This window comes from Stylophora pistillata, chromosome 12, assembly GCF_964205215.1.
Source record: "Stylophora pistillata chromosome 12, jaStyPist1.2, whole genome shotgun sequence".
NCBI lineage: Eukaryota > Metazoa > Cnidaria > Anthozoa > Scleractinia > Pocilloporidae > Stylophora > Stylophora pistillata.
Window position 1 is genome coordinate 20,519,507 of NC_142530.1, and position 27,617 is coordinate 20,547,123.

Sequence of the window (27,617 nt, forward strand, 5' to 3'; positions counted from 1 at the left end):
GCAATTTTTAACAACTCTACCATACCTGAAAAAAGGAAATACTCACGTGCAAAAAGTTGAGATATAACTTAATAACTCTTACTATTTTTATCATCCAATTACAGGTCGGAGCGATCCCTGTATTTAGTCGCTCCAATAGCGCTTTATACTAATGACGTCATGAAATTTTAGACCCCCGCGTGACTCAGACAAACAAACTCCACTTCTTTGAGAGCTACAAGGGAAATGGCGAGTAGTTCGCTTATTCTCTTACAGTTCTGACCGAAGAGGACGGCGTTCCTGGCTCCAAATTTGAAAGAGAACCGGAAGAATACATTGTAGACCAGCTAAAACGGTGGTTAAAATGTAGGGGCTTAAAATTAAGCGGTAAACGAGAAGATCTTGTACAGACTGTGTGAGATGCGGGAATTATCACACCCTTGATCCGGCAATCGATCATGGAAAATGGTTTACTGCCAAAGTTTTTCAAGAAAATTCTGATGTAAACAATGTAAAAAGGGGGTTGACAGGCCTACACGACTCCCCAGCGCGTGTGTAGAATAGCCTATTCAAAGTTTGGCCCTCACGAGTATGTCTTTGAGCGATCGCCCTCTTTTGTAAGATACGAGCGGCGGATTTTTGTGTATTTCGCTCAATACTGGTTGTGTTTCTATTAAATGCCAGTTCATGTAGTTTATGTAGTTAATGTTCATGCAGTTGTCATTGAATAATTTCTGTTTCTTTAACGCTGAATTTTCTCTTTCTTTCGGTGCTTTCCTCTTAGGAGCATGTGCTCAACTTACTTGCGCTGGTCTTAGATTTGCCTTCAGTGGATCGGGAAATTCGGCTGTTAGACCTTTTTCGCCGAGCCAGTGAAGAGGACAAATATAACTTAAGTGTTTCTTTTTCTCCGTAAAAATCTCACGCGAACAAGCCACTAGCCAACGCTTGCACTTTGCCATGTCTCGCGAAGGCTTTGGGAAAGGAATGAATACTTTCTTCCCTGATTCCTTTAACTCTTTGAGTGATTTTGGCCGTTTATCTGCATATCTTCAGTCTGTCTTACACTCACCCCAACAACAGTGTTTGGTACCAACCATGCCGCTTCCTTTTAGAACGCCAAGTCATTTTTTGACGAAATTTTCCGTCGTTTTGTTTTAATTTTACAGCTCTCGCTCATACATTTCCTTAAGCTGGTCGCAACGTTTGTCTGAGTCTGTGCGGGGGGTCTCATAGGTTATCACGTAACAAAATCTATTTTTAGTAATAGTATAAAGCGCTATTGGAGCGACTAAATACAGGAATGGCTCCGGTCTCTGATCGTTCGCCTGCACTGAGCCCAGACTGACCAATTGAATTTTGTCAGAGGAATTTGTCAGCGGATAACTTAGTCATCGCCGGATCACCGTTGAACTACCTCGCAAAACAAGAAAGGCCCTCCCCTCGTTATGTAAGTAACCATTTCTTGTTTGACACATCGGTGTTTTCGCTCGCATTGTTATTTCGCTGTTACGCTTGGAGACACACAGTTAAACAATACTCACGTGCAAGGAGTTAAGGTGTAACTTATTAACTTTTACTATTTTTATCATCCAATTACAGGTCGGAGCCATTCCTGTATTTAGTCGCTAGTATCGCTCTTTCGGAAAAGAAGCGCGTTTCTTACAATAAGCTTCACAGGTTGAGCACTGTTGACATACTGTATGCCGAAAATAGGAGAAAGAGAAGATCGAAAGTTAACTGCATGGGATTTTATGAGGCAGAGCGTGTTGTTGCAAGTCGACATGATGCAGAGGTAAGAAGAACACATACTTTAAACAGGGCTCGACACTAACGGTAGCCCACTAGCCACAGATTAGTAGAAATTTAGTTTTGGCTAGTGGTTTTCAATTTCCACTAGCCAGTTTGGCTAGTAAACAGACTGAAATTGTCATAATATCGAAAAACATCTAAGATGTCACTAGCCACTTGGCTAGTGAGTTAAAAAGTTAGCGTCGAGCCCTGTGAAAGTGAAATTGTTGTTAATTTAATATCAGCAATTTATGAAGTGTTATTACGTTTAAGGGAGCGAAATATCTTGTGAAGTGGAAGGGCTATAGCTCTTTTGAGAGTACATGGGAGCCCGAAGAGCACCTTTCTCCCTCTTTTAAGCTTTAAGCTATATGCAATTAAACTTTCAGTTTTTGCACTTTCAGCGTTTGCAAGCTTGCTTCAACGAAGATTATCAAATCAAAATGAGATGGAATAAAAAATGATTTCCCTGAAGAGCAAAAAAACTATGTACTTCTATTCTACAGATATAAACGATGATATTTAAATCCTACATATAAAATTTCTTGAGCCTTTATCTATTTTCTGTTTGCAGTTACTTTGAATCTCGAAAGCCTGGGAAGAAGATAATTGAGGAATGTGTCGACAGGATGCGTGTGTCATTGTTAGATGCCCCAAGACACAAAGGGACCAGAGCAAAGACTGACTTTAGAATTCCATAATGATGTATATAAATATTTGTTTTATGGGAAAGGGAGGGATTGCTAAAGAAAAGAATTGGTGTTTGTTTGATGAAAATGATTTTAGTAAATGTAAGCTACCACCTAATTGGAACTGTATATATGACAAACATGAGGTTGGTGTCAAACTTAGATTTCTTCTTAAAATGAGAAAATTCCTACAGTTATCTCCAGTGACATATCAGAGGGTAGCTGACAATATTGTGGAGGCCCAAGGGCTTATATTGAGGAGATCAAGTTTGTTTAAGTCCCTTCATTATGTGATCAGTGTTATCAAGTGGACTTACAATGGAATTAACATAGCATTATTTGTTATTTCATTTTTTTCAAAACAGTTTTACTTCTCAGCTTTAGGCATTGCTGATTTTTGACATTATCAATTTCACATGATGCAAGGAATTATAACAAACTTATTATTATTCTTGGAGCTGACCACTGGGCTGGAATCCTGTTTCAACATGTTTTACCAGTGTTACCAGGGTCGGTGTTTAAGGCTTCATTTTTTTTTTTAACTAGAACCTCTTTCAATAAGGCTAATGAGTTCCTGTTTGTTAAGTTTAGAGAGGCCCTCTGTACTATGGCGCCTCTCTTTCATTATTTCCTTGAGCCGCTTGATAGTGAGTTTGCTGAAATCTTCCCTGGGAGTGAGGTGCTGCATGTCTTCATTTTCGGAAAGAGACAGATTCCGGATTGCTGACCTTTTCCACTTCCTAATTTCACTGATTTCATGCCCCCAGTACTCCAGCTTTCTTTTCATGTAAGTTTGATTCTCCCTTTCATGCTGCTTGAGATCCCACTGCCTACTTTCTGTGCAGAGAATGTCTTTTGCAGCATCCCATTTGTTTGATCTTTGGAAGAAAATCCTTTTGGCATTATCACTATTCTTTTTTACCCCTTGACCAGTGAACTTTTTAATACAGCCATGCTTCTGAACAAAGAAAGGAAGGTGATAGGTTATAAGGTGCATGTTGGGTGTTATCCTGGGTCTGGTATACCCAGAGTGTACCCCTCACTGGGAACAGAAAAGGTCAATCCGTGCCTTTACTTCATCAAATAATTCATTAGCTGCAGCTACAGTAAGGTTGAAATCAGATTCCTTATTATACAAACTGCCAAAATTATCCCATATTTTTTTCGCAGTTGCACATTTGTCAGGATACAGGAACTCACTACCCATTGACACCTGAACCGCCCGAACCTCGCGATCGCCTCGCGCGAGAACGCTTTCCCCCCTACCTCCCATACTAAGTGGAGCTTTGTCCCCAAAGTTCTTGTTCAGTTTGGAGATCAATAAGCCAATCAGAATCCGTTGTTTGCGCATATATTTTTTCGACTTTAGGGGGTACTAGAGGGGCATTACTCTATGCGTCTTCATTAAATGATCAAATTTGAAAATATGGCGTCCACGCGGCCGACCCTCAAAATTTTCAGGTCGGATTTTTCGTTCATTTGCGATCGAGTTGGACCTTGTGGAATTCAGAATGTAAAGAAACAATGCTATAGAATACTCTGCTTGGAAAAGAATGGATATCCAGGTCTTAAAAGTGACAGAATAAGCTCTCAAGTCAACGACACTACGATTCTCTAAGGCGAAGCGAATTATGGACGTAAAGTGAAAACCGAACTTTCGGACTTCAAGCAGGGCCTGGCGACAATTTGACGATTCGATGGCCCGGTAAATATTATGTTCGAGTAACAATGTGTTCAAAAAGTATAGTTTAATAGAAGATTTTGCCTCAAATCGAAGGTTTTTCAGAATTTTCAACATAACGCTGCGCAATTTCTGGCCATGAAGGCAAGTAAACAACGATCTAAGCATGATAAATTTTACCGCGTGGGCTTTGTACACGTAAGAAATTCGTACGTTTTTTGCTTATAACAGCAAATCAAAAACTGTTTTGAATAAATCTGACGTCCCGAAATATTTCTTGGCCATTTTAGTCTTGCTTCCTATTGATAGATTCCATGGAACTTGAGATCTCTTCACTCACGGACAAATTTGCATATTCCCTTTTGAAATATGATCCACATGCCCATTTTCACACATGCGAAAATATTTAGCGATTTTTATCTTTCATCTTGACTTTTGAGTTAAAACATAATATGCACCTATCGCTTTTTTCGCCGGAAATAAGTTCTTTAATTAGTCCTCTTTCACTGGAGCTTGTTTTTTGGAAAAGCTGGTTTTTAAAAATTTACTGCGCATTGTCTTTGCCTTCTTGGTTTCTCCAAAATTTTGACTTTTCGTCGGCACGTGTTACACGTAAGTGTCAATGAGCTTTGATGGCAGCTCATCCAGCAGCTTCTTCTTCTGTATACCTAAAAGGCTAGTGAACTCCATTACCTGGCTTTCAGAGCCATCTGCATTTCTTTTGTTCCAAATAGACCGGTTCACGCTCTTGAGTGCATGCTGGGTAATTAGGGCAAGCAAATCCAAAATGGCGGATACGAACAACACTCTTTTGCTCGATCTGAATACTTATAGTTCAATATAGAAGTCACAGCTACATTTTGAGCTCTTTATGTTATTGCCATCTCGCTCAAAAGTCGTTGACAGTTCAATATCCCAACAACACGATCATGGCCACGCACCTCGAAGATTTTTTGGAACTTTCATGTGGGGAATTGCAGTTTTATCTTAAACAGCGAGGTTTGCCCTCTGGAGGGACACACTCGGATCTTGCTGCTCGTGCTTTGGTAGCTTTTGAACATAAAACGCCTATTCGAGATTCGGCCGAAAGCCAAGCCAAGTCACTACAAAATGAACATGTAGAACTACTACGCACATGCGGTATAAAGGATCCGTTATCCATGGTCGATTGGGAGGACTGTGTAACAAAGTGGCCGCATACAAACATTGGTCAAATATTCTCGTTTATACTTGGAAAAAAAGCTTTCGACACTGACTATATTGGTCAATATAAAATCAGAAAAGCGTATTCATACTTTAAAAGTGGTTTTGTGCACACTGTATACTCAAAAACAATTCATGGACAAGACAAAGTTCTGTTGTTTGCATCTGTCACTCCATCTCAAAGAATTCGCGAAGAACCTCATAAAGTGTGGATAATTTGTAAATCTCCCGGTGAAATTCTTGGGGCATATTGTAGCTGTACAGCTGGATACAGTCAGTGCTGTAATCATGTCATAGCCCTTTTATATAAAGTTGAGTTTGCCAACCAGAAAGGTTTCACAGATCCTTCCTGCACAGATAAGGCATGTGTGTGGAATAATACTAGCAAGAAAGACATCCAACCCATGAAATTAAAGGACATGGTGTTCCAAAGCCACAAGGTAGTCAAAGAAAACCCAAGTTATGCTATTAATAGCAAGGAAAAACAGAACTTTGATCCTCGGCCAGAATCCTTGAGGGTTGTTACCGAAGAAAGCAAGCAAAAGTTTCTAGCTTCTCTTCGAAACATAAATCCTGATGCTGTCATCCATATTTCATATGCACCACCAACTTCTGATGATGTTCCCCCATCACTACAAATTATAGCTGATGATATATCCTCTAAAAACAATGGTGTAGATGCTGATGAATTAGTGAGACAATTTCTGGAACAATTATCTTTCAATGACAGTAGCATTAAAGAATTAGAAAAGGCCACAAGGGATCAGGCTAACTCCAGTATATGGAAAGAGCAAAGAAAAGGTAGAATAACTGCATCTCATTTTCATGAAGTATACACAAAGACAAAAACAATTCTTAGAAAAAGAAAGCCAAATTGCAAAGTAACACCTCTTCTTGAGCGAATTTTAGATTGTACCGATCTGTCAATGATACCTGCCATTAAATGGGGAAGAGAACATGAGAGAGATGCTGCTGCATCATTCTTTGCACAAGAATCCAAAAAACACAAAAATGCAAAGCTTCAGACTTGTGGCTTGTTTATATCTAAAACTTACCCTTTTGTGGGAGCTACCCCAGATGGTATTTTTCACTGCGATTGCTGTGGTCATTCTTGTATTGAGTATAAATGTCCATACTCACTTGCAGACATGAAATTTGATGAGCATTGGAACAATACAACTTATCTAGAATTAGTGAATGGGAATATCATGCTCAAGAGAACCCACAGTTATTATTACCAGATACAAGGACAAATGGCCCTAACAGGATGTCCTAAAACCTTTTTTGTTGTTTGGACTCCACTTAGTGGTGCTCATATTGAAATTATTGAGTTTGATTTAAAACTGTGGCAAGATATCATACCAAATCTAACAATTTTTTTCAAGACATATGTTGCTAGGGTGTTGCTAGGTACTAGGCCTATTTATTATTGTGCTGTCTGTGAAAAACCCTGTCTTGAGCCAGATGAAATTGAATGTGATGATGAAAACAGTGTTCAGTGTGAATGTTGTATGCTATGGTTTCACTGGGCCTGCTCAAATTTTGAACAAGAATCAACATTCATTTGCAGATTTTGCAATGAACAAGCAATAGATAATGATTAAAATTATAGAGTGGAAGCAATATGACCTCAACAAACTACTAAATAGTACAAAATAGTGCGGATGAAACCAAAACATTATAGTATTTAGTATTACTAAAGTTTCAAAGTTATTGTTTGAACATTGTTGTAGCTATATACAAACATGTTTGTGTAATTCCATAAAGGAATTGTATTCTAGAAGATGTGTAAATAAACTTGACTACCATAGCTTATAACCTGTGAGAAAATTGAATGGGAACATTTTGGACTGGTACAAAATGCAAACATAATTGATGAAATGAAATCTATGTACTCAAAGGCTTTTTCATATTACATATTGCTGCACAAATGATGATTATGTCATCCAAATGGGAAAGAATGCTAATGGGAATTTCTTGCTTTAACATAGCAAAGTCTTTAATTCGCTTGATAGCCTGCTCGACATAAATCCGTACATTAGCAATAAGTGATGTGTTCCTAACATCAGCACCTGACATCTGGAGATTGGAATGCTTGGAGGGTGGAATTGTTAGAGAACATTGGTAGTATGCTAACAGGTCATGAATCTTGAATCCCCTGTCTGCCATAACTTGGTCATGTGGCTGAAGATAGTTTAAGAAACCACTGTTTTCTACAATAAAAACATCAGATGACCTCCCACTGAAGGTCTCAGAGACAAATGATATGTGGCCATTTGGTGTTATCCCTATCAAAAACTTTAACGTGTAGTGTTGTTTGTAATTTGACCAACACATTGCCGCATTCTCTAAGCTTGATGGGGTTTCAGAGAATAGTTCTGTGCAGTCAATGATGACTCTACACTTTCTGTAATATCGTCGAAACATATCAGGCATATTTCTTTGAATTAAATACCTATCTGGCCAGGAAATCATCCACTTTAATTCTTTAGACATCAGCTTAACCCAAGTGGTAAAGACAGAGCTGACAGTCGCCTCGGAAACTTTGAACCTTAAAGCCAGATCAAATACAAAGAGTCCTAGCTTGATTCGCATCATGGTTAGCAAAAACTCTTGCTCCAAGGTTAGAGCTCTCTGTACATTATTTGACCTGGGCTTGGTGGTGTCCTTCAAAGCACTTTCTTTGTCTCCTTTCCAGTAGTGCATACACATGGCTTTTTCAAAGAGTGTATTAAACATCAATTGAAATGTTTCTACGTTAGGGAATCCAGTGAAACGCTGGACATCTTGCTCTGTTGTTAAATCAGCAAACTTTATACTTCCGTATGTTAGCGGATTTATTATCAAGCATTGAGTTCCTTCTTCTTTGAAGCTTGAGTTATTGGATGCCTCAGCAGTAGAGACAACTTCGTGTCTTGCCACAAGCTTTCTTTTCTTGGGTGAAGGTTTGTTAGAGTCACTTGGCACCATATACAAAGTTGGAGTTGGTGAGGAGTACGTTGGCTTTCCATATTGAAAGTGATTCGAACAAACAGTCTTGTAGTTGCCGGGTTCGAAGCCAACAAGTCCTTTGGATATGCTGGCAATCCATTGGGCTCTTTTCTTTGGATCCTTCGGAATAAAATGCCAGCGAAGATTTTCGACATGTGACCGTTTCACTATCTTTTTTGGATATCTTGAGTCGTTGTTACAACCTCCAACACAACATCGGTAGTTAACCATTATATATCTTATTTTTTGACGCATTAAAATCGAAAATACAGAGCTCAAAATGTAGCTGTGACTTTTATCTTGAACTGTCAATACTAAAATTGCGACCAGTTCTGAAACAAAGCCGATATTCATTAAGTATTCAGATCAAGCAAAAGAGTGTAGCCGAGCGTGTCCGCCATTTTGGATTTGCTTGCCCTAATTACCCAGCATGCACTCAAGAGCGTGAACCGGTCTATAGAAAATGAGATTCCTAAGCCACTGATTGCTTTAACAAGCCTGTTAAGAAATATTCCCTTGGGTTGTCCCCTGGGCTTCTCAAAGTCCTCAACTGCATCTCTTTCTAGCACCTCATTGATTACATTTTGGAGTAGTTTGTCAGTTATTCTTAATAACAAATGGAGTTCATCTGGTGTTATGGGGATGTTCAGAAGTGGGTCATGAATACAGCCAAAGTTATCTTTGGATCCACATAGCCTCTTGATTTCCTACAAAGTGCACCTCATGGGTTCCTCATTGTAATAATTCACAGGCTTGCTTGTGTCCCATCTGTCATCTTTGTGTATTTTGCACCACAAGCAAGCATAATCTGCAATAGCTGAGCTCAAACCTAGGATCATTAGAAGGAACTTCATATCACCACCAAGGAAAAATTCAAGTTGGACATTTTCTCCATCAATGCTGATGTTTACTTCCTTGTGTTTTTCTATAGGCTTGCCTAACAGTGCTAGCTTTTACGTGTAGGAGCTCCTCTGTGCATAAACACCCTCCTTTTATGGTAAACAGTCCGTCCACAGCACTACCAATGTAACTTAATTCCATAGAGTTACCATCTAAAAGATCAACCCACAAGCGTAACAGTGGCCAAGGAATCTCCACACAAAACAGGAATTCATATTGCTGAGAAGCCTGTTGTTTGGCATGGTGAAGATGGGGTTCTGAATAAAGCTTAAGTGCCCATTTTTGTTTCTGTTTTTTGGAAGCAAAAAGAACTTCAGAGATTTTTACTCTTTGTTTTAATAATGCAAACTTCATTTTTCCGGCATGAATTTATGTGAAACCCAAGCCTGTATTATTAATCAGGAGAGTGTGGAAACTAATTTCTATTAACAACAAACAAAATGGTGACTGGAGAGAAGTTTCAGTGGAGACTTTCTTTCCCTTCTTCGACCAAATTACAGCGTTTCAACATGGCATATGGTTACATAAATGGAGAAGGGAAAATGAGAGATTTAAGACTGATGTTTGAAGTATTTTGCAAACCAATATTCATAGTTTTTTCAGTGGATCTGAATACACCAAACATCAATGAATCTATATTGAGTCGCACAAATTGCATTCGTCAACAGGTTCAGCCCGGAATCTACAAGTGTTTGCCATGACCTTCATCAGGATTTTAAGGGAATGTAGGAAGAAATGGATCGTGAGTAGAGCAATGGAAGCTATCTTCTTGCAAAGTAAGTAAACCTTACGTGTATTCAAAGTTTTTCTGTGAAATAAGGAGCTCTTACTGCACTTATCATTATTCGAGCCGCGCACTGAAGACACATCAGCTCATAACTGCTAAGTTTGCAAAATTTTTCCTTTCTCCATACATTTCCTTACACGAATATACCGCCATTTTGACCTTATTGCACATGCTTGCTTGCCATCTTGTCCCAGATTTCGGCAATGGGGCCTGACATCCCAAAACGCTACCTCGAAGGGCATGACATAGTTGTCGGATCAAATAATCTTTACTCTAATTTTGATTGTAGATTGATCCTTACACCAAGCCTCAAGCAAGAGAGAAAATAGATAAACGCAACAGTAATGGGTAAAACAGAAGCTACATTCGGTCATTAATATAGTGTTGGAAGATACAATCGAAATTATTTAACACAAGCGGGAAACAAAGGCAGAAGATAAAACCCTCACATAACCGCTTTGAGCAACTGCAGAATACCCTGCTTACATAACATCTTCGTTCTTCGCGATAGAGGCTATTCTTATTCAATGACAGGTAAATGAGTGGCAGGGTATTCTGCAGTTTAGTCACCACTTTCAAACAACAACAAAAATTGTTAAACACTGAAAGAAATATAAGATTTCACCGAGAGAGAAAATGATTATTGCGTGCACACATTATATCACCTGTAATATTCAAGTGACTCCTTGTAAGTGCACCTTCGCTCCGAAGGTGTCACTTTAGCCTCGCTCCCGCGTTTGACTTGGAAATCCGCTGACCAATTTTGGAACGACACGGCTCGAAAAGATGGGCAAGGCGACAGGGAATCAGCTGTGTTTTATGGTCATGAATAGAAAACGCCTATAAAAAGACTCTTCTCTTGATCTGGTAAGAGGTGCATCTCATTGAAAAACGCCCTCCCTTCCTTCCCAGTGCCGTATGACCTCGCATATTTTTTTGTGTATCTGATCCACAGGCGGAGATAGGAAGTTGTAGCCCACCGCGGTGCTGGATCGAAATGTCGACTAGAGTAGCGGAAACTAGAATTTTATAACGTTCACCCTCGATTGGAAACTAAGAATCCGCTGAAAGCTCTTCAACCTTCACACTGAAGGGGCCCTGAACAAATGTTTCATTGGTTTGACATACAAAAATGACAGAAGGTAGGCATGTTATATGTAAATAAATCAAGTGTTTCGAATCTAACAATTTCCCTATGATGACAGCGTACAAGTTTTGGCGCGAGACCAATTTGATTACTATTAAATGGTTCGCTTTTAAGCCATTTTATGCATTGGATCCTTATCGTGCTTAAAGAGTAATCCTGTCCTCGGTTAAACTTTTCGAGGGTAGTGCTGTTCTCAGAAGTTTTGTCGTTGCATCGATCTGTTTCGTTAGTTAGTTTCCTCGGATGGGGCCTTACATTTTCAAGTCAAACATTGTTCTCTGATCATTGATAAATATTTTATTAGCTAATCTGCGTTCTTTTCTCTTCAATAATTTTAGAATCAGCAGAAGACGGTCGCTTTTACGAAACAATTGAACAACCGGTGTGGAAGTCGTATTGTAAGTAGTTTGAATTTTTCACAAACATTTAGTAATACATGCGTGTTATACAAGCATAGCCTGTGCGGAATTAAGTTTTAGCTTTTACTTGTTAAAACCTGTGTTTTTGAAAACAAACTTTGTATTTGTTTGCCAGTGTACAGACTTCAGCAGAAGGCGCCCAAGGCAAGAAGAATTAAGTGTATGAAAGAGGTAGGAAGTCTTTGTCCAGTTTCCTCCTTTTGAAGCACTGGTTTTATAAACCACGAATGAATTGATGTAAGCTTGTTTTGTGACAGAGTGGAATACAATAGCTCTGAACAAAGACCTGTCTGAATTTAAACGAGCTGATTTTGTTCGCATGCCCACACCCATTTAATAAAATACATTTTCGAAAGTTAAACTATTGAAATTAAAACCAAATTTTGTGAATTAAAAGTTGACACAAATGATGCCTACTGTTGAACGTTCACAATAAAATAATATGTTCCATATTTAGTGATTTTACTAAAACAAATCGGGTTTGACTGCCAAATTTTGCTGTAGTTGAGCTTTATTGTAATGTTTATGATGTTTTTCAGTAATCAGAATATTATCGCTAATTTGCATTTAGTTAACCTGATTTCATTTTTAGTTAGTTAATTAGGTTTTTCTGCTGGTTTGATTTTTCTCTGATCTTGTCTTGTATTATAAAAAGTTGGACCAGTTTAACCAATCAGACTTGAGGATTTGAAATTCCAGCACACTAGGATGCTTCAGAAAAAAATAAAAACTTAGAACTGTCACTGGTATGTCTTTCAAAAGTGTTACCCAGAACATGGGAAAAAATGTTCAAATAACCCTCTCTTTGATTAATTCATTCTGAAGACATTCAAAACAGTTATTGTGCAAATGGTAGTGTTTCTTATAGAGTTGCTTTTTATTTTTACATAATGTACATACTGTTCTCTCTCACAGTTACCCTCCAAGCCTGCTCACTATGGGAAAGAGTAAGTATTGTCATTTAAAGTTTGTAAGTCTATTGGTGAGAATTATCAAACTTAACCTTTAAACCGTAAGTGACTAGCATCTAATTTCTCCCTACATTGTCACCCATAAATCACACATTAAGATCATGAGAATATAGAAGAGATGATCACCAATTGAAAATACTCTTGATTGTTGAACAAATTCTCCTCATCAGCATCTTGGGAAATGTATAGAGAATAGTATGTAGAATATGCATGATGATCTTAGGGTGTAAAAGGTTAAGTGTAGGGCAATTTCTTCTTTTGTAGAAAGGTTTTTTAATAGTTTTTTATTACACGACTTGGGCAGTCAGAGGGCCAATAACTAAAATCAACCAATCAAAATGCTCTATTGCCGGTCCAATATTCTCTAAGTATTGGACTGGGCACTGTCCTGAATGATACCGCACTTGTGTCCCTTTGAACTTCAGTCGTATAATTAATCTCTTATTAACCAAGCTTGCTTGGGACCGTACTGGAAGAATATCGGCCCTCGGTCTTTATTGTACAGACCTTGCTGCACTTGGTCCATACTGTCAAGACCTCGGGCCAATATTCTCCCAGTACGGCCCTCATGCTTGGTTAATAAGATATATGTATTACTTCTAGGTTTCATGGATGCATATCACGTGAGGAAGCTGATGAACTTGTGTCAGAGGCTGATGGTTGCTACCTTGTGCGAGAAAGTCAGAGATCACGAGGAAGTTACACTTTAACAATGAGGTAAAAGCAACCCCTTTCACCCCAAAACAGTGCTCAACACTAACTTTTCAACTTACCAGCCAAGTGGCTAGTGACAACTTAGATGTTATGATAATTTCAGTTGTTTTTACAAGCCAAACTGGCTAAAGCGTATAAAGGGTTAATATAGAAAACAAGGTGGTACTGTGTAGAAGGTGGGCATCTGGGAAGTTATTCTTTCTGTCTTTTTTAATAGGTAAAGTAGTAACTACTTGAAGATATGTACTGTTAAAAGTAGAATTTGTCTTAAAAAAATACATATATTTTGCCTCTGATGTGCACATCTGTTTATTTCTATGTTCTCCCTTTTTCAGATTTGGTGGAATTTCAAAGAATTTTCGCTTGTACTATGATGGACTTCACTATGTAGGTCAGTGATAATATTTACCTTTTTCTCTCATTTCTCCACCCTCAGTTCTCTTGTACACAATTCTGTAGAAAAAGTATGTGTTAGGTCCTATTCAATCACAAGGTTAAATCCCATAACCTTTTTTTATTTTTTTCAACTCATCCTTTCCATTGGAAATGATAAAGGCATCGACTTAAAATGAGGGAATACTAAATACAGAATTAACATTCAAACAAAGAAACAAAACAGTTTTCAGCAAAACAAAATTTTGAAATTAGTGACAGTATCTTTTGTGAGAAGCATTCATCAGATAAATGGTAAAAAAAGTCAGGAACAATTTTTGTTACAAAATGTTTCAGGAATAATGTTTTATTTTTATCAGATTTGATAATGAAAGCTTTTGTTTTGAATAACCTCTCCAAAAAACATTGTCAGTAGTGGTCACAATCAACACATGGTCCTTCTTTTATATCTACATTCATTCATGCATAATCCCATGAAAATTAATTATTTTGTTTTAATGCATTCCTTGCTGCTGAGGCCTTTTAGTTTTTAGTATTATTAGTCTTCATTTCTTCGCAAGATAAAAATTACGCATGTTATGTTTTGTAGTTAAACATTAAAATTAGTTAAAAAGGTGGAAAATATTACAGGCATGTGAAATATCCTAAACTTACATGGCTACAGACCATAGACCACTTTCATAAATGGCTGCAGGATTAATATTCTTTTGTTTAAATTTAAATTAGCCCCACTGGCCTCATTCTCCAGTACAAAATTCAAAAGAATACATTATCTCAAGCGAGGCCAGTAGGGCTAATTTAAATTTAAACAAAAGAATATTTATACGGCAGCCATTTATGAAAGTGGTCTATACCTTGTATATATAAAAATTATACAATTCAGATATTAAGAATCTTTTAATTGTCCGTTTTAACTTTGGGGCAATAAAAAGATTAGTTTTTAGATGTAATTTATAGTTATAGTTCCTAGTCTAAAATCTTGAAATCAGTGAAAACTCTTCAGTGAAAACTCCTCAGTGAAATGCAAGTCTCAAGGGATTAAAATGCTGATATCACTTATCACTTAGATGCTACTTTCTAAAGGTTGTTTAGGGAAATTTAACTTTCATTTTGGCATTGTTTTACCAGCATTTTCAACTTCCTCAGTTCATTCTTAAACAAATTCGTGTTGTGTGTATGTACAAAGAAATAATTGGTAACAACATAACCATTTGTCCAATGAGAGTTCACTACGGTTCTGGTTGTGTTTGAAGTAATTAAAAATTTATGAAACAAGATATCTGGTTACCCATACTGTTACAGGTAAATATTCCCACCCTTGCGCTATTAGTTTCAAGACTGAAGGCATTCAAATGTTTTGGCCTGTGGCATTTGAGTTCTGAATGTTTGATAAAGGAAGGATTTGGAAATTTGTAATACAATGGTATTATTACAACTTCTTTTGGTTTTCTGCTGACAAAACTCAGAATGACAGAAACATTACTGTTTGCTCTGTTTGTGTACGTATAAATTTTAATTTTTGCATTTGTACGTATATAGGATCATTTATTTGTAGGAATTGTCCCCAATCATTTTCTAGGAGGATTCTGTTAGTTGAAGCAATTGCTTTAAAACCATATTTCAGTTTAAGATTTCGCTTTAAGTTGGCTTGATGAAAAAAAAACCTTCAATGAAAATTCAAGCCCAGAAATAGTGGCTATTCTTTTGTATTGGCTTCCTTGGGGGTTTGGTTTCTAGAGATTATTCTTTTTTGTTTTTAGACGGCTACCCCAGTAGGAGTGCGAGTTCCACATAAAAGCAATTGAAGCAATTGCTTTAAAACCATATTTCAGTTTAAGATTTCGCTTTAAGTTGGCTTGATGAAAAAAAAAAACCTTCAATGAAAATTCAAGCCCAGAAATAGTGGCTATTCTTTTGTATTGGCTTCCTTGGGGGTTTGGTTTCTAGAGAGTATTCTTTTTGTTTTTAGACGGCTACCCCAGTAGGAGTGCGAGTTCCATATAAAGACTTCCGTCTCTCTTGTTTTGTTTGGGTCTTAGCAAAGAACTGTGAGCACATGTGTTCAGTTTCATTGATTAAGAAAATCACACCCGGTTTTGTTTTGCTACAGGGGAGAAGCGTTTTCAAACCATTCAGGATCTTGTGGCAGATGGTCTGATCACCATGTACATAGATACGTATGCCAAGGACTATGTTGATACGATGATGATAAGTCCTGGAAAAACTGAGGGGAAGAAAGACGAGGGAAAACAAAGTGGTGGTGATAGGAAAGAAAATAATGAACTAACTAAAGAAACATCTGATGCTTCAGGGAGAGACCAGGTTTGAATATATTATCTTGGTTTTGTTTAGCTTGATTCTGTAAATGAATAATATTTCTTGGCTTGTAAAAGAGCTCTGATTTGTGAAATCCCATTGAATATTCCAGTTCATATTTTGAGTTCACCATGGACTTGACTTTGAATTTTGTTAGATCTGTGTGTTATAACAGAATTTCAGTTTTCTTTGTTTGGGCCAAATTTAGCTTCAATCATTACTTATGCAAACAGGTCTGACTACTGAAGCTGAAACAAAGCTAAGAGAATTTCTCATGTTTTTTTGTGAACAAATTTCACATTTTGAAGTCCACTTCATGTACTAATCGGGATGGTTGTGACATTTTATTTTCTGGTGAGTAACCTAATGTTAAAAGGTTGCTAACCATAAACACTGTTGATGAAGATAAGTTTCATTAATTGTCCAAAAGTACATGTGAATTCTTAAGATAATTTACCATTCTAAAAATATGTAAATTTTGCCAAATTCTTTGTGATGCTTTAAGCTGAAGGTTTGTATTTAATGAAAAAGATTGGAAGTCAACTTTGCTCAGGAAAAAAGAAATGGAAAAACAATACTAGAACAAGTATGATTAGTTAAATTTGTGTACACAGTATGTTAAAATAGTGATGTATGAAGTAGGGCTGTTGCATCAGAAATAACATTAATGTACAGCAAGCCTTAATTGTATTAATTTGTAATCATTAGAAGACCACATTTCTTGAATATTAAATTATCAACACTGTAATCTTTTTCCAACGTTAAAAATCATAAAATAACATGTGGGTAGCTGACCTTAATATTATTTCTCTGAATAGCTACTTATCCTAACTTCATAGGGTTTTCTTAAGGAAAACATTAGAAGTGAAAACAGTGTTTCTCTACAAACTTTGCTTGATGGTGTAAACCACTTGAAAGTGAACTCAAAAATATAATTGACAGTAAAGATTCTGAATTCCAGTTTCTTGTACTAAAAACAAAATTATTCTACAAATTAGAGAAGAGGAAACAAATGGTAATTCTTAATAAAAGAGTTTTATGGGATCTGGACCTTAAGCTGAAGGTCCTGTCAGTGATATTTGGCAAATTGAGTTCTTCTGTTGTTATTAGGCAAACATACAAAGTTGAGTTTAAAACAAGAGATGCAAGATGCTTTGGATTTATGACTTGCTGGTTCTCACTGCAAAATTTTCCAATAAACAAGAACAAGTTATGGTACTTAGAACAATTAAGTCAAGAAGCTTTATGCATGTTTGGATTAGAGAATTTAATTTAATTAATCCCCAAGCCAAGCTTTCAAGGTGCAAATATGTGAAATTTAATGAAAATGCACTCCCAAATCACAGAGGTTGAACTGAATGGAATGTCCATGGGTGAAAAAAAAAAAAAGCAGTGAAAATGTAGGCGAAATGTAGCGCTTTGTTGGTTTATCATGATGACTTTCAAGATTTTAATGCTCACCTGCAGACTATAACAATCATTTTCAGAACAAATTAATATATGTATGTTTTTTTAACTTTCTTGTACACTCAATTTGATTTGTTAGACAACAGTACAGCAAATGACACAGAAAAGCCCAAGCATGCATGACTGTTATTTAAAAGGAAAAAAAAAAAGAAGGAAACTGTGATGTCTCATTTCAATTCATTTCAGCTGCTCTTGTATTTTTTTATGGCTCTCCTTTTTTTTTCTTGTCTAAGAAATTCTCTCCCCTAGCTTCTTCAACACCTGAATGTTTTCAACTTATTGGCTGGGTTTTTTTTTTAATGGTAGACCTGTACTTTTACCTCACTTTCTGAAATCAGTAAAAACAGAGAAATACTTATTTAATAATTTTTTGTTGTTGTTGTTTTGAGGGTGCTTCCCCACTTAAATTGTTTTTCTAATTTGATAGAATTTTTATTTTATTTTATTTGGCAGGTACTGTTTTGAAATATTTAGAATTATGATAAGATTCTTTCAGACAAGTATTTAATTCTTTGTTGTGGTTCAGAGTAAATCCTCTGTCTAAAATGTTTTCTTTACAAACTGAAACAATCATCTGAAAATAAAGCAAGAAAGGAATTGGATTGAAAAGATTTTAAGACAAGGAAAAATGTAAACCTCAATCAGAAAGAAAAAGTGTACAGCAACATTGTTTCTAATTTTATCTTGAAATAAAACATTATAAAAAAGTTTTCTAATGGAAATTAAAACTACCATTAGCTGCTAAGTAGCATAGTTTGAAGCAATCTTTTTTCCCACGCTACATCTATATAAAAAGAAACCTCTATCTGATCATAAAAACTTTGTGGTTTGGCATTTTGATGAACTGGCTTGTGAAAGTCATGCAAAATCCTTTAAAAAGCTTTTTAATTGGCTGAGTGCAAACCATTGATGCAGATTATTTATTAATAAAAGCGAAAAATAAGTTATTCAGACAAGGCAAGTTGTCAGCTCTACTCTGCCTTGTTTTCAGGTTATGTGTGCAGATACGTTGTGTGGGATTATATTTTAGTCTTGTTTAAATCACCCTTTATGGGGTTCTAGTAGTTTTCCCTCTAAAAGCTCATTATCGGATGGCCTGTTCTATGATTTATGTTTTTAGATCATTTTGCAAAAATAGGGTAATATATAAATTTCACACAGCAGTATTTTGATTCAAATTGTGGATCTCATTTGATATTGCATTTCTAGTCTTCTGATTGGCTCATTTCACTCCGGTCATCAGCTTATATTCCGAGTCACCTTAGATGGAAATGTATTTCGCCAAGTGTTGCAAACTGGAAATCTTTGCAGGAAGCAAAATTTTCCACAGACAAAATTCTTAACAGTTTTCCACTAAACATGGACAGTGATAAAACAGTTTTTTCTCGGGGGGGGGGGGGGGGAGGAGGAGAGAAGGGTTTGAATTGTTAAAGAGGATTTCCTGGCAACTTGGAACATGCAATTTTCGTAACTGAGTTTGCAACTTTATTTATCATTACCTTTCAGGATCAAAAGCTCAATTTTGGAAGACGGGAGAGTGTAAAGCCATCTGCTTATATAAAGAAGCATAACTTCAAGGTAACACTGATTTTCCAATTGTCTATCACAACTTATCTGGAATTGTGTGAATCAGCCCACCTTTATGTTAAACAACCTGGACTGATGTGCTGTTCTTTCTGTTCCAGATTCACACATTTAAGGGACCTCATTGGTGTGACTCTTGTCGCAATTTTTTGTGGGGGTTGATCATGCAAGGCCTCAGGTGTCAAGGTAGGGTCACACAAACTCTATTAGCAAGCTATCATTCTAGAGATCATTTTTTGTCATAAACAAAATGCTCTTAGGCTTATTAGGTTAATAAGTTGGGGAGTTTGATGGTAATAAATGGAACCATCTCCCACGGAAAAGGGATGGGGCCTTCTTGAAGTGGCATCTTATCCAATAACTTAAAAAAAATGTTTAAAATTCCTTGTAGCTTAGTTTTTGAGCAAGGCCTTCAATTGCAATCAAAGATTGAAGTTACACTGTTTATTGTTCATGTATTTGTTCATTTTTTATTTTTGGAAAGCCACTTTAGTGAACTCTTATTTGATGACTAGGGGAGATTCTCTTGTTGTCTTATCATGTATCTGAATAATTTCAGATTGTGGCTTCAATGCACACAAGCAGTGTGGTGAAGTTGTTCGTGAAAACTGCCAACCAGATAAGAGATTTGTAAAAAGAGGTGAGGGATAGAAAAGTCCCCTTTTTGTGACACTTGTCCCATTGTAACTTAAAAGGTGCCTCTTAAAAGGTTCTTTGGTCACATTGTTTCTGGGTGTAATACGAAAAAGGCTAGATTTGCAGGTACTAATGCACAGTTGAAGTTTGAACTACAGTAAGTGCCTCAGTAGGAGCCATTATTAGTTAATGTGGACAACATACTGAGGTGGAGCAATTTTCAGTTTTTCAGAACAGTGCTGTGCAAATGTTTTGCAAATGCCTATTGGCAAAATTCCTGGCTTTTCAACAATCTTTGGTCCAATACGAAATTTGTGAGACATTACAGGGAATTTTTGAGGCAGCTAGTGGTTGGATTCATCTGAAACTTTGTGGATTAATTCAGTTGGGATCTTAGAGGGTCTTGAAATGTTGAGAGAAAGTTAATTCCTCACAAGTATTGGTGAGGAACTTTTTGGAGAAAACTCGTGTCTTGTTATTATAGCAAACATAGTGTTTGTGAAGCCCATTCTCAAAACCAATCTGATTACAAGAATTGTTGCTTGTGCACAAACAAAAATGGGGAAGAAGTACAGACTATTGGAGACAACAGTGTTGTGTCAATGTTTGCCATTATGTTTGTACATTGCAGTATTTGGTGTTGACCTAACAACACTCGTCAAACTACATAACACCAAGAGACCTTTTGTTGTAGAAACATGCATCAAGGAAGTGGAGAGAAGAGGTATTTTTTCATTCAACTGCTAATAAGACTGTTTATTATCGAGAATTAATCATTTTACAAATGTGTAGTTCAGAAAAAATTCATACCCCCCACAGAGGATTTTCTGTTTACGACCCCCTCCCCCCAGGAATTTCTATTCCAGAGGGTAGTCAAGGACCCCCCATCCCCCCTGGAATTTCCGTTATTTTGAAGTACCCCTGTGGAAATATTACAAATCACTTTTTTAAGAGAATGACAACTAACTTGCTTGAACCCAAACTAAACAAAGTCACGGATAGCGTTAAATATAGCGGCACAAGACATGATCTTTGCATAGAATGACAATGCCATTATTATTTCATTGAGATAACAGTAAATTCTGAAACAACATATCCTAGATATTGGAACAGATTCTCTTATAAATTTATTCCTAACAAAATCAAAAGGTTCAGGCCTTTTATAATATAAAGATGTTATTTTGGTCACATTGAATGTGGTTGAAACTTGTTTTACAATTTCCTGATGTCCAATGTCATGCACGCAACAATTAAGTGGTCAAAAAATAGTTATTCTTTTTTGTTAAGTCAACATCTTAAAAAGAATCATTTAATTAGGTTCTTTTTCTAGAGCGCAAATTTTATAATCTTTTAAATAGATAATGTAAGAAGTCCTGGTGTTTTACATACTTTACCTGCCATGGGCGTCCAGTCTATGGAGCGGCAAATGAAGCCTAAAGTGTAAATCATTTGAAATGGAAACGAGAAGCCGCCACAAACATAACCAGAAAGCTGAAGAATAAAATGTATGTTCTGTCATCCTTTTAACCTGAAAACAGATTGTAAGAACTTAATTTATGACAAGTTCGCCAACAGCCTTTATGCAACTAAACAAACACGGCGAAATTGCTGTGTAGCATAACTTCGTTTCCACTTGAAGTCTTTGTTTTCTGATGTCGTCAACCATCATTAGTTTGTCCATTTAAAACATCTTCCCAACGAGAATGTAGTTCATAACCAATTGGCATTGGTGAATGCATTTTGGTATTTATGGTAGATATAGGCATTTTTCTATCTTTATTGAAGCCGACATTCAGTTAACGGAAGTCAAAAACACAGTAGCGCGTCAGATGAAACTGGGAATCTGGTGATGAGTCCTGTTCATCCGCCATTTTGAGTTTCAAAATTATACACACCATCCAGACTTGTTCTTCTGGAGGTTGAGGCGTTAGCTAACTTAAAGAGGAAGCAGAAAAATTAATTATTTTGATGTTAACCTCATCACAATGGTCAGGAACAATTATTTTTGTTTCAAAACAACGTAACATAAGTATGTGCTTCAAATCGATCGGCTCACCCTTTGGAAGAATAGCTTCCCATGAAACCCCCCCAACCCCTCAGAAATTACTGCCTTTGGAACTCCCCTCCCCCTCGGAATTTCCAGTGACCTTCCATATGGGGATATGGATTTTTTCTGGAACTACACAATAGGCCAAGTGGAGATAAAACATTTTTTTTTTTTTTTTCAATTAGCCAGATTGAACAATTTGGCCACTTAAAAAATATGATTTGAAAATGTATTCCCTTTGCTTAACTCATATTCAGACTCATAAGCAATCACCAATTGAGTGCATGAAAATTCAACCAAAAAAAATAAAGAGGGAAAAACTGCATGCATCTCATTTCATGAAGAACAGTGAAATGTATAAACTCAGTGGTAACAAGCAAGAAAATTATGCTGGTCAAAAGTCAAAATTTCTGGTCACCCCCTCAACCAGTTGGTTGCAGTTTTGGCCCTTATCATTGATATATTTAAATACTTTGTTGGAAAAATGGGTCACAAGCTTCATTCTGGGCTAGCATAACCCTAGAGTAGACATCTATATTTAAACAGGATAGCCCCTTCAGTGTAGTAAACACTGGTATCAACGGGGGTCCTGTTACCCACCCATCCCACCCCAGGGGAGGACATCCATCACACAGTAATCTCGTGCGTGGGAAATTAATGTCTCCTGCCCCTAACCCTTTAGGAGACGGGACTTCCATTTATTCGTCCCTATCCGAGAAGACTAGAATATCTAATCATTTCTTGATGTTATAGAAAGGTAGCATATTCTTCTCAATTATTTGAAGACCCTGAGTGTTGGTCTGGTCGGGGCTCAAACCCTCAACCTCTCGCACAACAGTCCAGCGCTCTATCCATTGAGCTAACCCTCAGTCATCTCATCTCTGTTGCAGGATTGGACAGTGAGGGAATCTACAGAGTATCAGGTTTTGCTGATGATGTTGAAGCACTTAAAAATTCTTTTGATAAAGGTAACATCAGCTCTAAAATCTGCCTCTAAAATTTGTCTTGCTTCCAATGTTTGAGTTTTGCAATCCAGTTGGTAATAGTGTGCAACTAGTATCTTAGAGGCACAGGTTTGAATCCCATCAAAGTTTAAATTTCTTCAGGCTTCTTTTCTGAAGTTGCTTGTGTGTAAATTGTAGTCCACCTGTGAGAATTGTTTTTGCTTGATTTTAATTGGAAGATCCAATGAAATATTTTGAAATATAAAATTGTGTATCACTCTTTTTTTGTGCTAGAATCAGATGGATTTTGTCTAAGTTCAGATGTATTCTTTTTCCCAAATTAAATTGTTTTGATAATGGAGTGTCAGTTATTTCTGTTATGTTGGGTTAAAATAGATTTCATCCAAGTTCAAAATATATCACCCACTCCCCCCTGGATGGGATTGTGGTCCATCCCAGGGCTACCCCCCAGCATAAATTTGCCAGTACCCATTTAAACACCTGGGTGAAGAGAGGCACTGTGAAAGTAAAGTTCTTGCCCAGGAACACAACACAATGTCTCCGTCCAAGGCTTGAACCCAGACCACTCAATCTGGAATCAAGTGCACTAACCATGAGGCCACAGCACCTCCCAAAACAGTCAGTATGTTGTCCAGGTGCTCACATTGAGTTGGCCTCTCTGTATAGATGGAGAACAGGTGGACTTGTCAGTGTATGAAGATATAAATATCATTTGTGGAACACTCAAGCAGTATTTCCGTATGCTACCCATCCCACTCATCACTTTTGAGTTGTACAACAAATTCATAGATGCTGCAAGTAAGTGAACTAAACTTCTCATTTGATATTTTAATTTTCATAAATGCTTCAATAAGCATCTGGGGAAGGGCTGTGAAGGTGTCTCGGGTGAATAACTGCTGTATTTTGGCAATTTGTGTTACTGTGCTGCTAGAGCTGCGAAATTCAGATATTTAAAACAAGAACCTTTAGGCACTCACGGATTCAATTGGTTATCAGTTTACCAACTTCCTTTGGTTTTATGATAGGTACCTTTAGGTTGTCTTCTTTAGTTTTGTCAGGTTCACCAGGAAATTATGATAGACCAACCTGTTTACTATTAATAAAAAACACTTTTTTTTTCCAAAATCCAGAATCATCAAGCAGAAAAGAGAAGATGGAGGAACTATCAAAGGCTCTGTTAGAACTTCCTGCTTCACATTACGAAACACTAAAGTTCCTCTTGGGACACTTGTACAGGTTAGTACTTGTAGTAACATGTCAAAGTGGACTCAATGTCATTAGTAAGTCAGATGTTTCACCATGTCTTGAAAAGAATCAAGAGAGACTTCTCTTAGAAAGGGATATTTTTGTGGTTTTGTGAGATAACTGCTAGGAATGAACTGGTACCAAAAATACAAATATTTCCATGAGTCAGTGGTACTCTTTGGTCTCTAACAGAAAATTTATATTGACAGGGCCACAGTTGTGGAAAATTCAAAACCACATTTATTTGGTTGGAAGTTTGCTTGACTCGTTTCTCTTTTTATTATTTACAGAGTTGCCAAAAAGAAAGCAGTGAACATGATGAATGAAGAAAATCTGTCCATTGTTTTTGGGCCAACACTTATGAGGTCTCCAGATTCTGACTCACAAGATGTTCTTACTGACTTGAAATTGCAAAGACTTGTGATAGAAAGCCTTATTACAAATCAAGATATTCTATTTGATAGCTAATTGCAACAAGAAGCACAGAAGTTTAGGTTAAGTTCATCCTTGTGGTCAGATGGCTGGTACCCTGCTGGCAGAGGTGTTTATTAGTTAACTTCCCCCAACAGTCCACGTAAAAATAAAGTCCTCTGTGCTCGGCCTGTTAAATCTTCTTTGTGCATGCGCCTGGAAATTATCAAAGTTTGTGGATAATCTGATTTGCAAAACTGGTCAGAACCTGTTTTAAACACGTTTTTATGTGCATGCATCCTATTTAGCTATATAGCAAGACTGAGTACTACCGGGAACTAATTTGTTTCTAAGCAACAGGCCGCACATGCTAGAAGAAGATTTAACAGGCCAAGCGCAGAGGACTTTATTTTTACGTGGACCGTAGGGGAAGTTAACAAATAAACGCCTCTGCCAGCAGGGTAGATGGCTGATTGGGATGACAAAAAGTTAACTAGTCGCTATAGATTTATTTAAACATGGAGTTTTATTTGTATTCTCACTGTGGATCAAACTGCTTTCAATTGGTATCTTATGCCAGAGGAAAAAGTAGACTAACATTGAGAGTAACTCTAAGTGATCAGTTCAAAAAGTTTTGGGTTTCAAAATCTGTTATGTGTTATTATTTTTTCAAGGTTGATATTAGGAGTTTCCAATTTAATTAAAGAACTATTTTGGAATTCAAATAGAGCTGATATTATATGGCTCACCCAGGAGTGGGTGAAACGAAGCACATTCTGGCTACCAAGGCAGGAAAGATGATTCAATCTTGGCAGCCGGGAATGGCTTACTTTGATCCCATAAAAACGAATTGATTTTGGCTGGTTCACACTCTCCATAATCTCAAGGTAACCTAATAGTGTTTCAAAGAAACGTATTGCACTCTAAAGATTTTAATACTTCACTTTTAAGCATTTTGGCTGTCAAAATATATTCTCAGATCCCATTTTTATCTTACTGAGTTTTCAAACATCGCTTATCCTCTCACTTTGCGATAAATTACAATCATAATGATACAAAAAGTTTAATTGTATTCTAAGATACACAGTTTGCAACTTTTGTTATTTAAAACAATGTCAAGTTGCAAAATATGTGGTTGTAGTTTTTTTCCAATGAAACTTATGATAAATTTCGAAGAAATAATTAAAATGTAAATATTGAACATTAACTTAGGAGCCTCGAATCACGAAAAGATGTATTGCTATGCACAAATTGTGTTTGGAGTTATACGCCTTGGCCTGGGTCAGAAATTGCATTTTATTAATCAAAGTTAATTGCTTACAAAGATGTTGGGTCATTTAAGACATCAAATTCATTGCAAAGTTATCCAGTAATAAGCTGAATTGCTTACACATTTTGATTGGTTCTTGGTTGTGATCCATTGGAGGACAGATGCCTAGATGACTTCACCATTAACAATTTTTTGCTTCTTCATTACTTGAAACAAATAAATTCCACCTTGCCATGGGTCTGTTGAGTCAAAGTACAATTAGAACTTCACTGACCAACTTTCGTGTGTCATCTGTGCCAGTTATTTTTAGATCACTGAGGAAGAGATGCATAGCAACATGGAATGTATTTGTTAAATACATATCAGATTATCGTTTTCTGTCTGCTTTGAGCTCACCAGAATGGTTTTCACATGAACAAAGGCAAACATTGATCCTGTAAGTAATTTGATGCATCTAAACTTTGTTGCTATTAATGTGCCAAACAATCTGAAGCCTCAACATCCCTCTCCCCCTAAGGCAAAAATTGTGTTCAATGTTTAAAGATAACACACTTGTGTTCTGCTTGAAATACTTGGTGTACCAGGTTAACATTCCCCACACCAGCCAGGCAAGGTTCCAATTCCTCACACCCCAGGCATGGGTGGCAGTCCTACATGCCCATGGGTTTCCTGGTTTGGGGAGGGGGGGGATGTTAAAGCTTCAAAGTGACCAGTGCGTAATTGTTTAGGGACCAGTGCGTAATTGTTAATTATCAGAGTCACTCATTAGAAGGAATTTTTGTTTTGCAGTAGGTTGATATGTTTTAATTTGTCCATAATGTGATGTCTAATCCTGGCTGTAGCTTGATATTTTCTAAGGAAATGATATTAGAAATGAAGTAAATAATCAATCATGGTCTTTAAAATGGAAAAAGAAGAATTAAACCCCCTAGTGATAAATTATAAAGAAGAGAATGGTGTGGTTTTGATCCTTGATTTGATGTGATGCTTATTTTGTTACCAGTGAGTCATTTCAATGCTTTTTTTTGGGTTTGTTGTATCAATAAAAAATAGACAAGGTTGAGTCTGTTTATGACCCAAGTGGCCTATCAGGCCGGCACTTAGTTCCCATTTCGTAGCTTCGTAGCATGAAACTACTAGAAGTATTTCTACCCCCCCCCCCTTGTTGATGGGATGCAAGTATTAAATTTGCTAGTACCCATTTAAACACCTGGGTGAAGAGAGGCACTGTGAGTGTTAAGTGTCTAGCCTGAGAACACATTAATTATAGAACATTTATACTGTCATAGAAAAAAAACAATTCTCTGAATGAGGTGTAAATTTTTTTGTTGTCGTCAAACAAGGTGAATGTTGATGTAATTTATTCCAGTGTGTCACAGCACAGTTTTGTGTGGTGTGCTGTTATTTAACTAACCCTTTGCCTATGAAAATGGTTTAGGCAATGCTGACCAATAGGACAGAAAGCCTTGCCAGCAAATCTTGACTAGGGGAATTCTGGCAGGTTTCCGAACATCAACATTCAAGTAAAACAAGGAAATGCCTTAACATTTGATGAAATTTCAAAGGAGATATACACTCTGTCGTGCTGCATCATTGTCAGCTTGACTTTTCATACTTTGTATGTTGATGAGACAAACAGTCCTAAATAATGTTTAAAAATATTTCCTCATACCTGCCATCTTACTTCCCACCCACAAATTCTTGTCATGACAAAAATATTAGGTTCATCAGATGTCATCTGATGACCCAACACTTATGGAAATTATTTTGCCAGTTGAATTGAACTTACACCCAATCTGAGTCTTTAAACTCAAATCCAATCAAGTCTAGCCAGTGGAATACAAGTGTTTTATCCATAAATATGGAGGAGTTCTAAGGTAAAGAGTTCACTTTGGTCAGCGAATGGCTCAGAAAAAAGGTACACAGGGTCAAGGTTTAAAGCTTGGTCAATGAGTAAAAATGTCAGTCAATGGTTATGACTTTTATGAAGAGAAAAGTGACCATCAAATCT

The 27,617-nt window shown here is 36.9% G+C and overlaps 2 protein-coding genes across 5 annotated transcripts; one reads left to right on the forward strand and one right to left on the reverse strand.

Annotated features, from left to right (window-relative positions):
- Positions 1-2,783: 2,783 nt before the first annotated feature.
- On the reverse strand, positions 2,784-9,588 carry LOC111327530 (uncharacterized). The gene is made up of 4 exons (XM_022931741.2): positions 9,292-9,588; positions 8,791-9,041; positions 4,834-4,870; positions 2,784-3,417 (listed from the first exon to the last, which is right to left on the reverse strand). Exons 1-4 carry the CDS (start codon positions 9,586-9,588, stop codon positions 2,998-3,000), a joined length of 1,005 nt encoding a protein of 334 aa, XP_022787476.2. The 3' UTR covers positions 2,784-2,997.
- Positions 4,026-26,669, forward strand: LOC111327520 (N-chimaerin). 4 transcript variants are annotated; one of them, XM_022931731.2, is made up of 18 exons: positions 4,026-4,164; positions 9,903-10,010; positions 10,311-10,369; positions 10,977-11,163; positions 11,507-11,566; positions 11,703-11,758; positions 12,503-12,534; positions 13,162-13,275; positions 13,608-13,663; positions 15,776-15,987; positions 18,955-19,026; positions 19,134-19,218; positions 19,592-19,672; positions 20,300-20,392; positions 22,606-22,683; positions 23,347-23,478; positions 23,811-23,916; positions 24,216-26,669. In XM_022931731.2, exons 4-18 carry the CDS (start codon positions 11,154-11,156, stop codon positions 24,391-24,393), a joined length of 1,365 nt encoding a protein of 454 aa, XP_022787466.2. In that variant the 5' UTR covers positions 4,026-4,164; positions 9,903-10,010; positions 10,311-10,369; positions 10,977-11,153; the 3' UTR covers positions 24,394-26,669. The 4 variants fall into 4 exon arrangements, with proteins under 4 accessions (XP_022787466.2, XP_088596400.1, XP_088596401.1 ...); XM_088740274.1 differs by having other exon boundaries at positions 4,027-4,164; positions 9,266-10,010; XM_088740275.1 differs by having other exon boundaries at positions 4,027-4,164; positions 9,266-10,369.
- Positions 26,670-27,617: the final 948 nt, after the last annotated feature.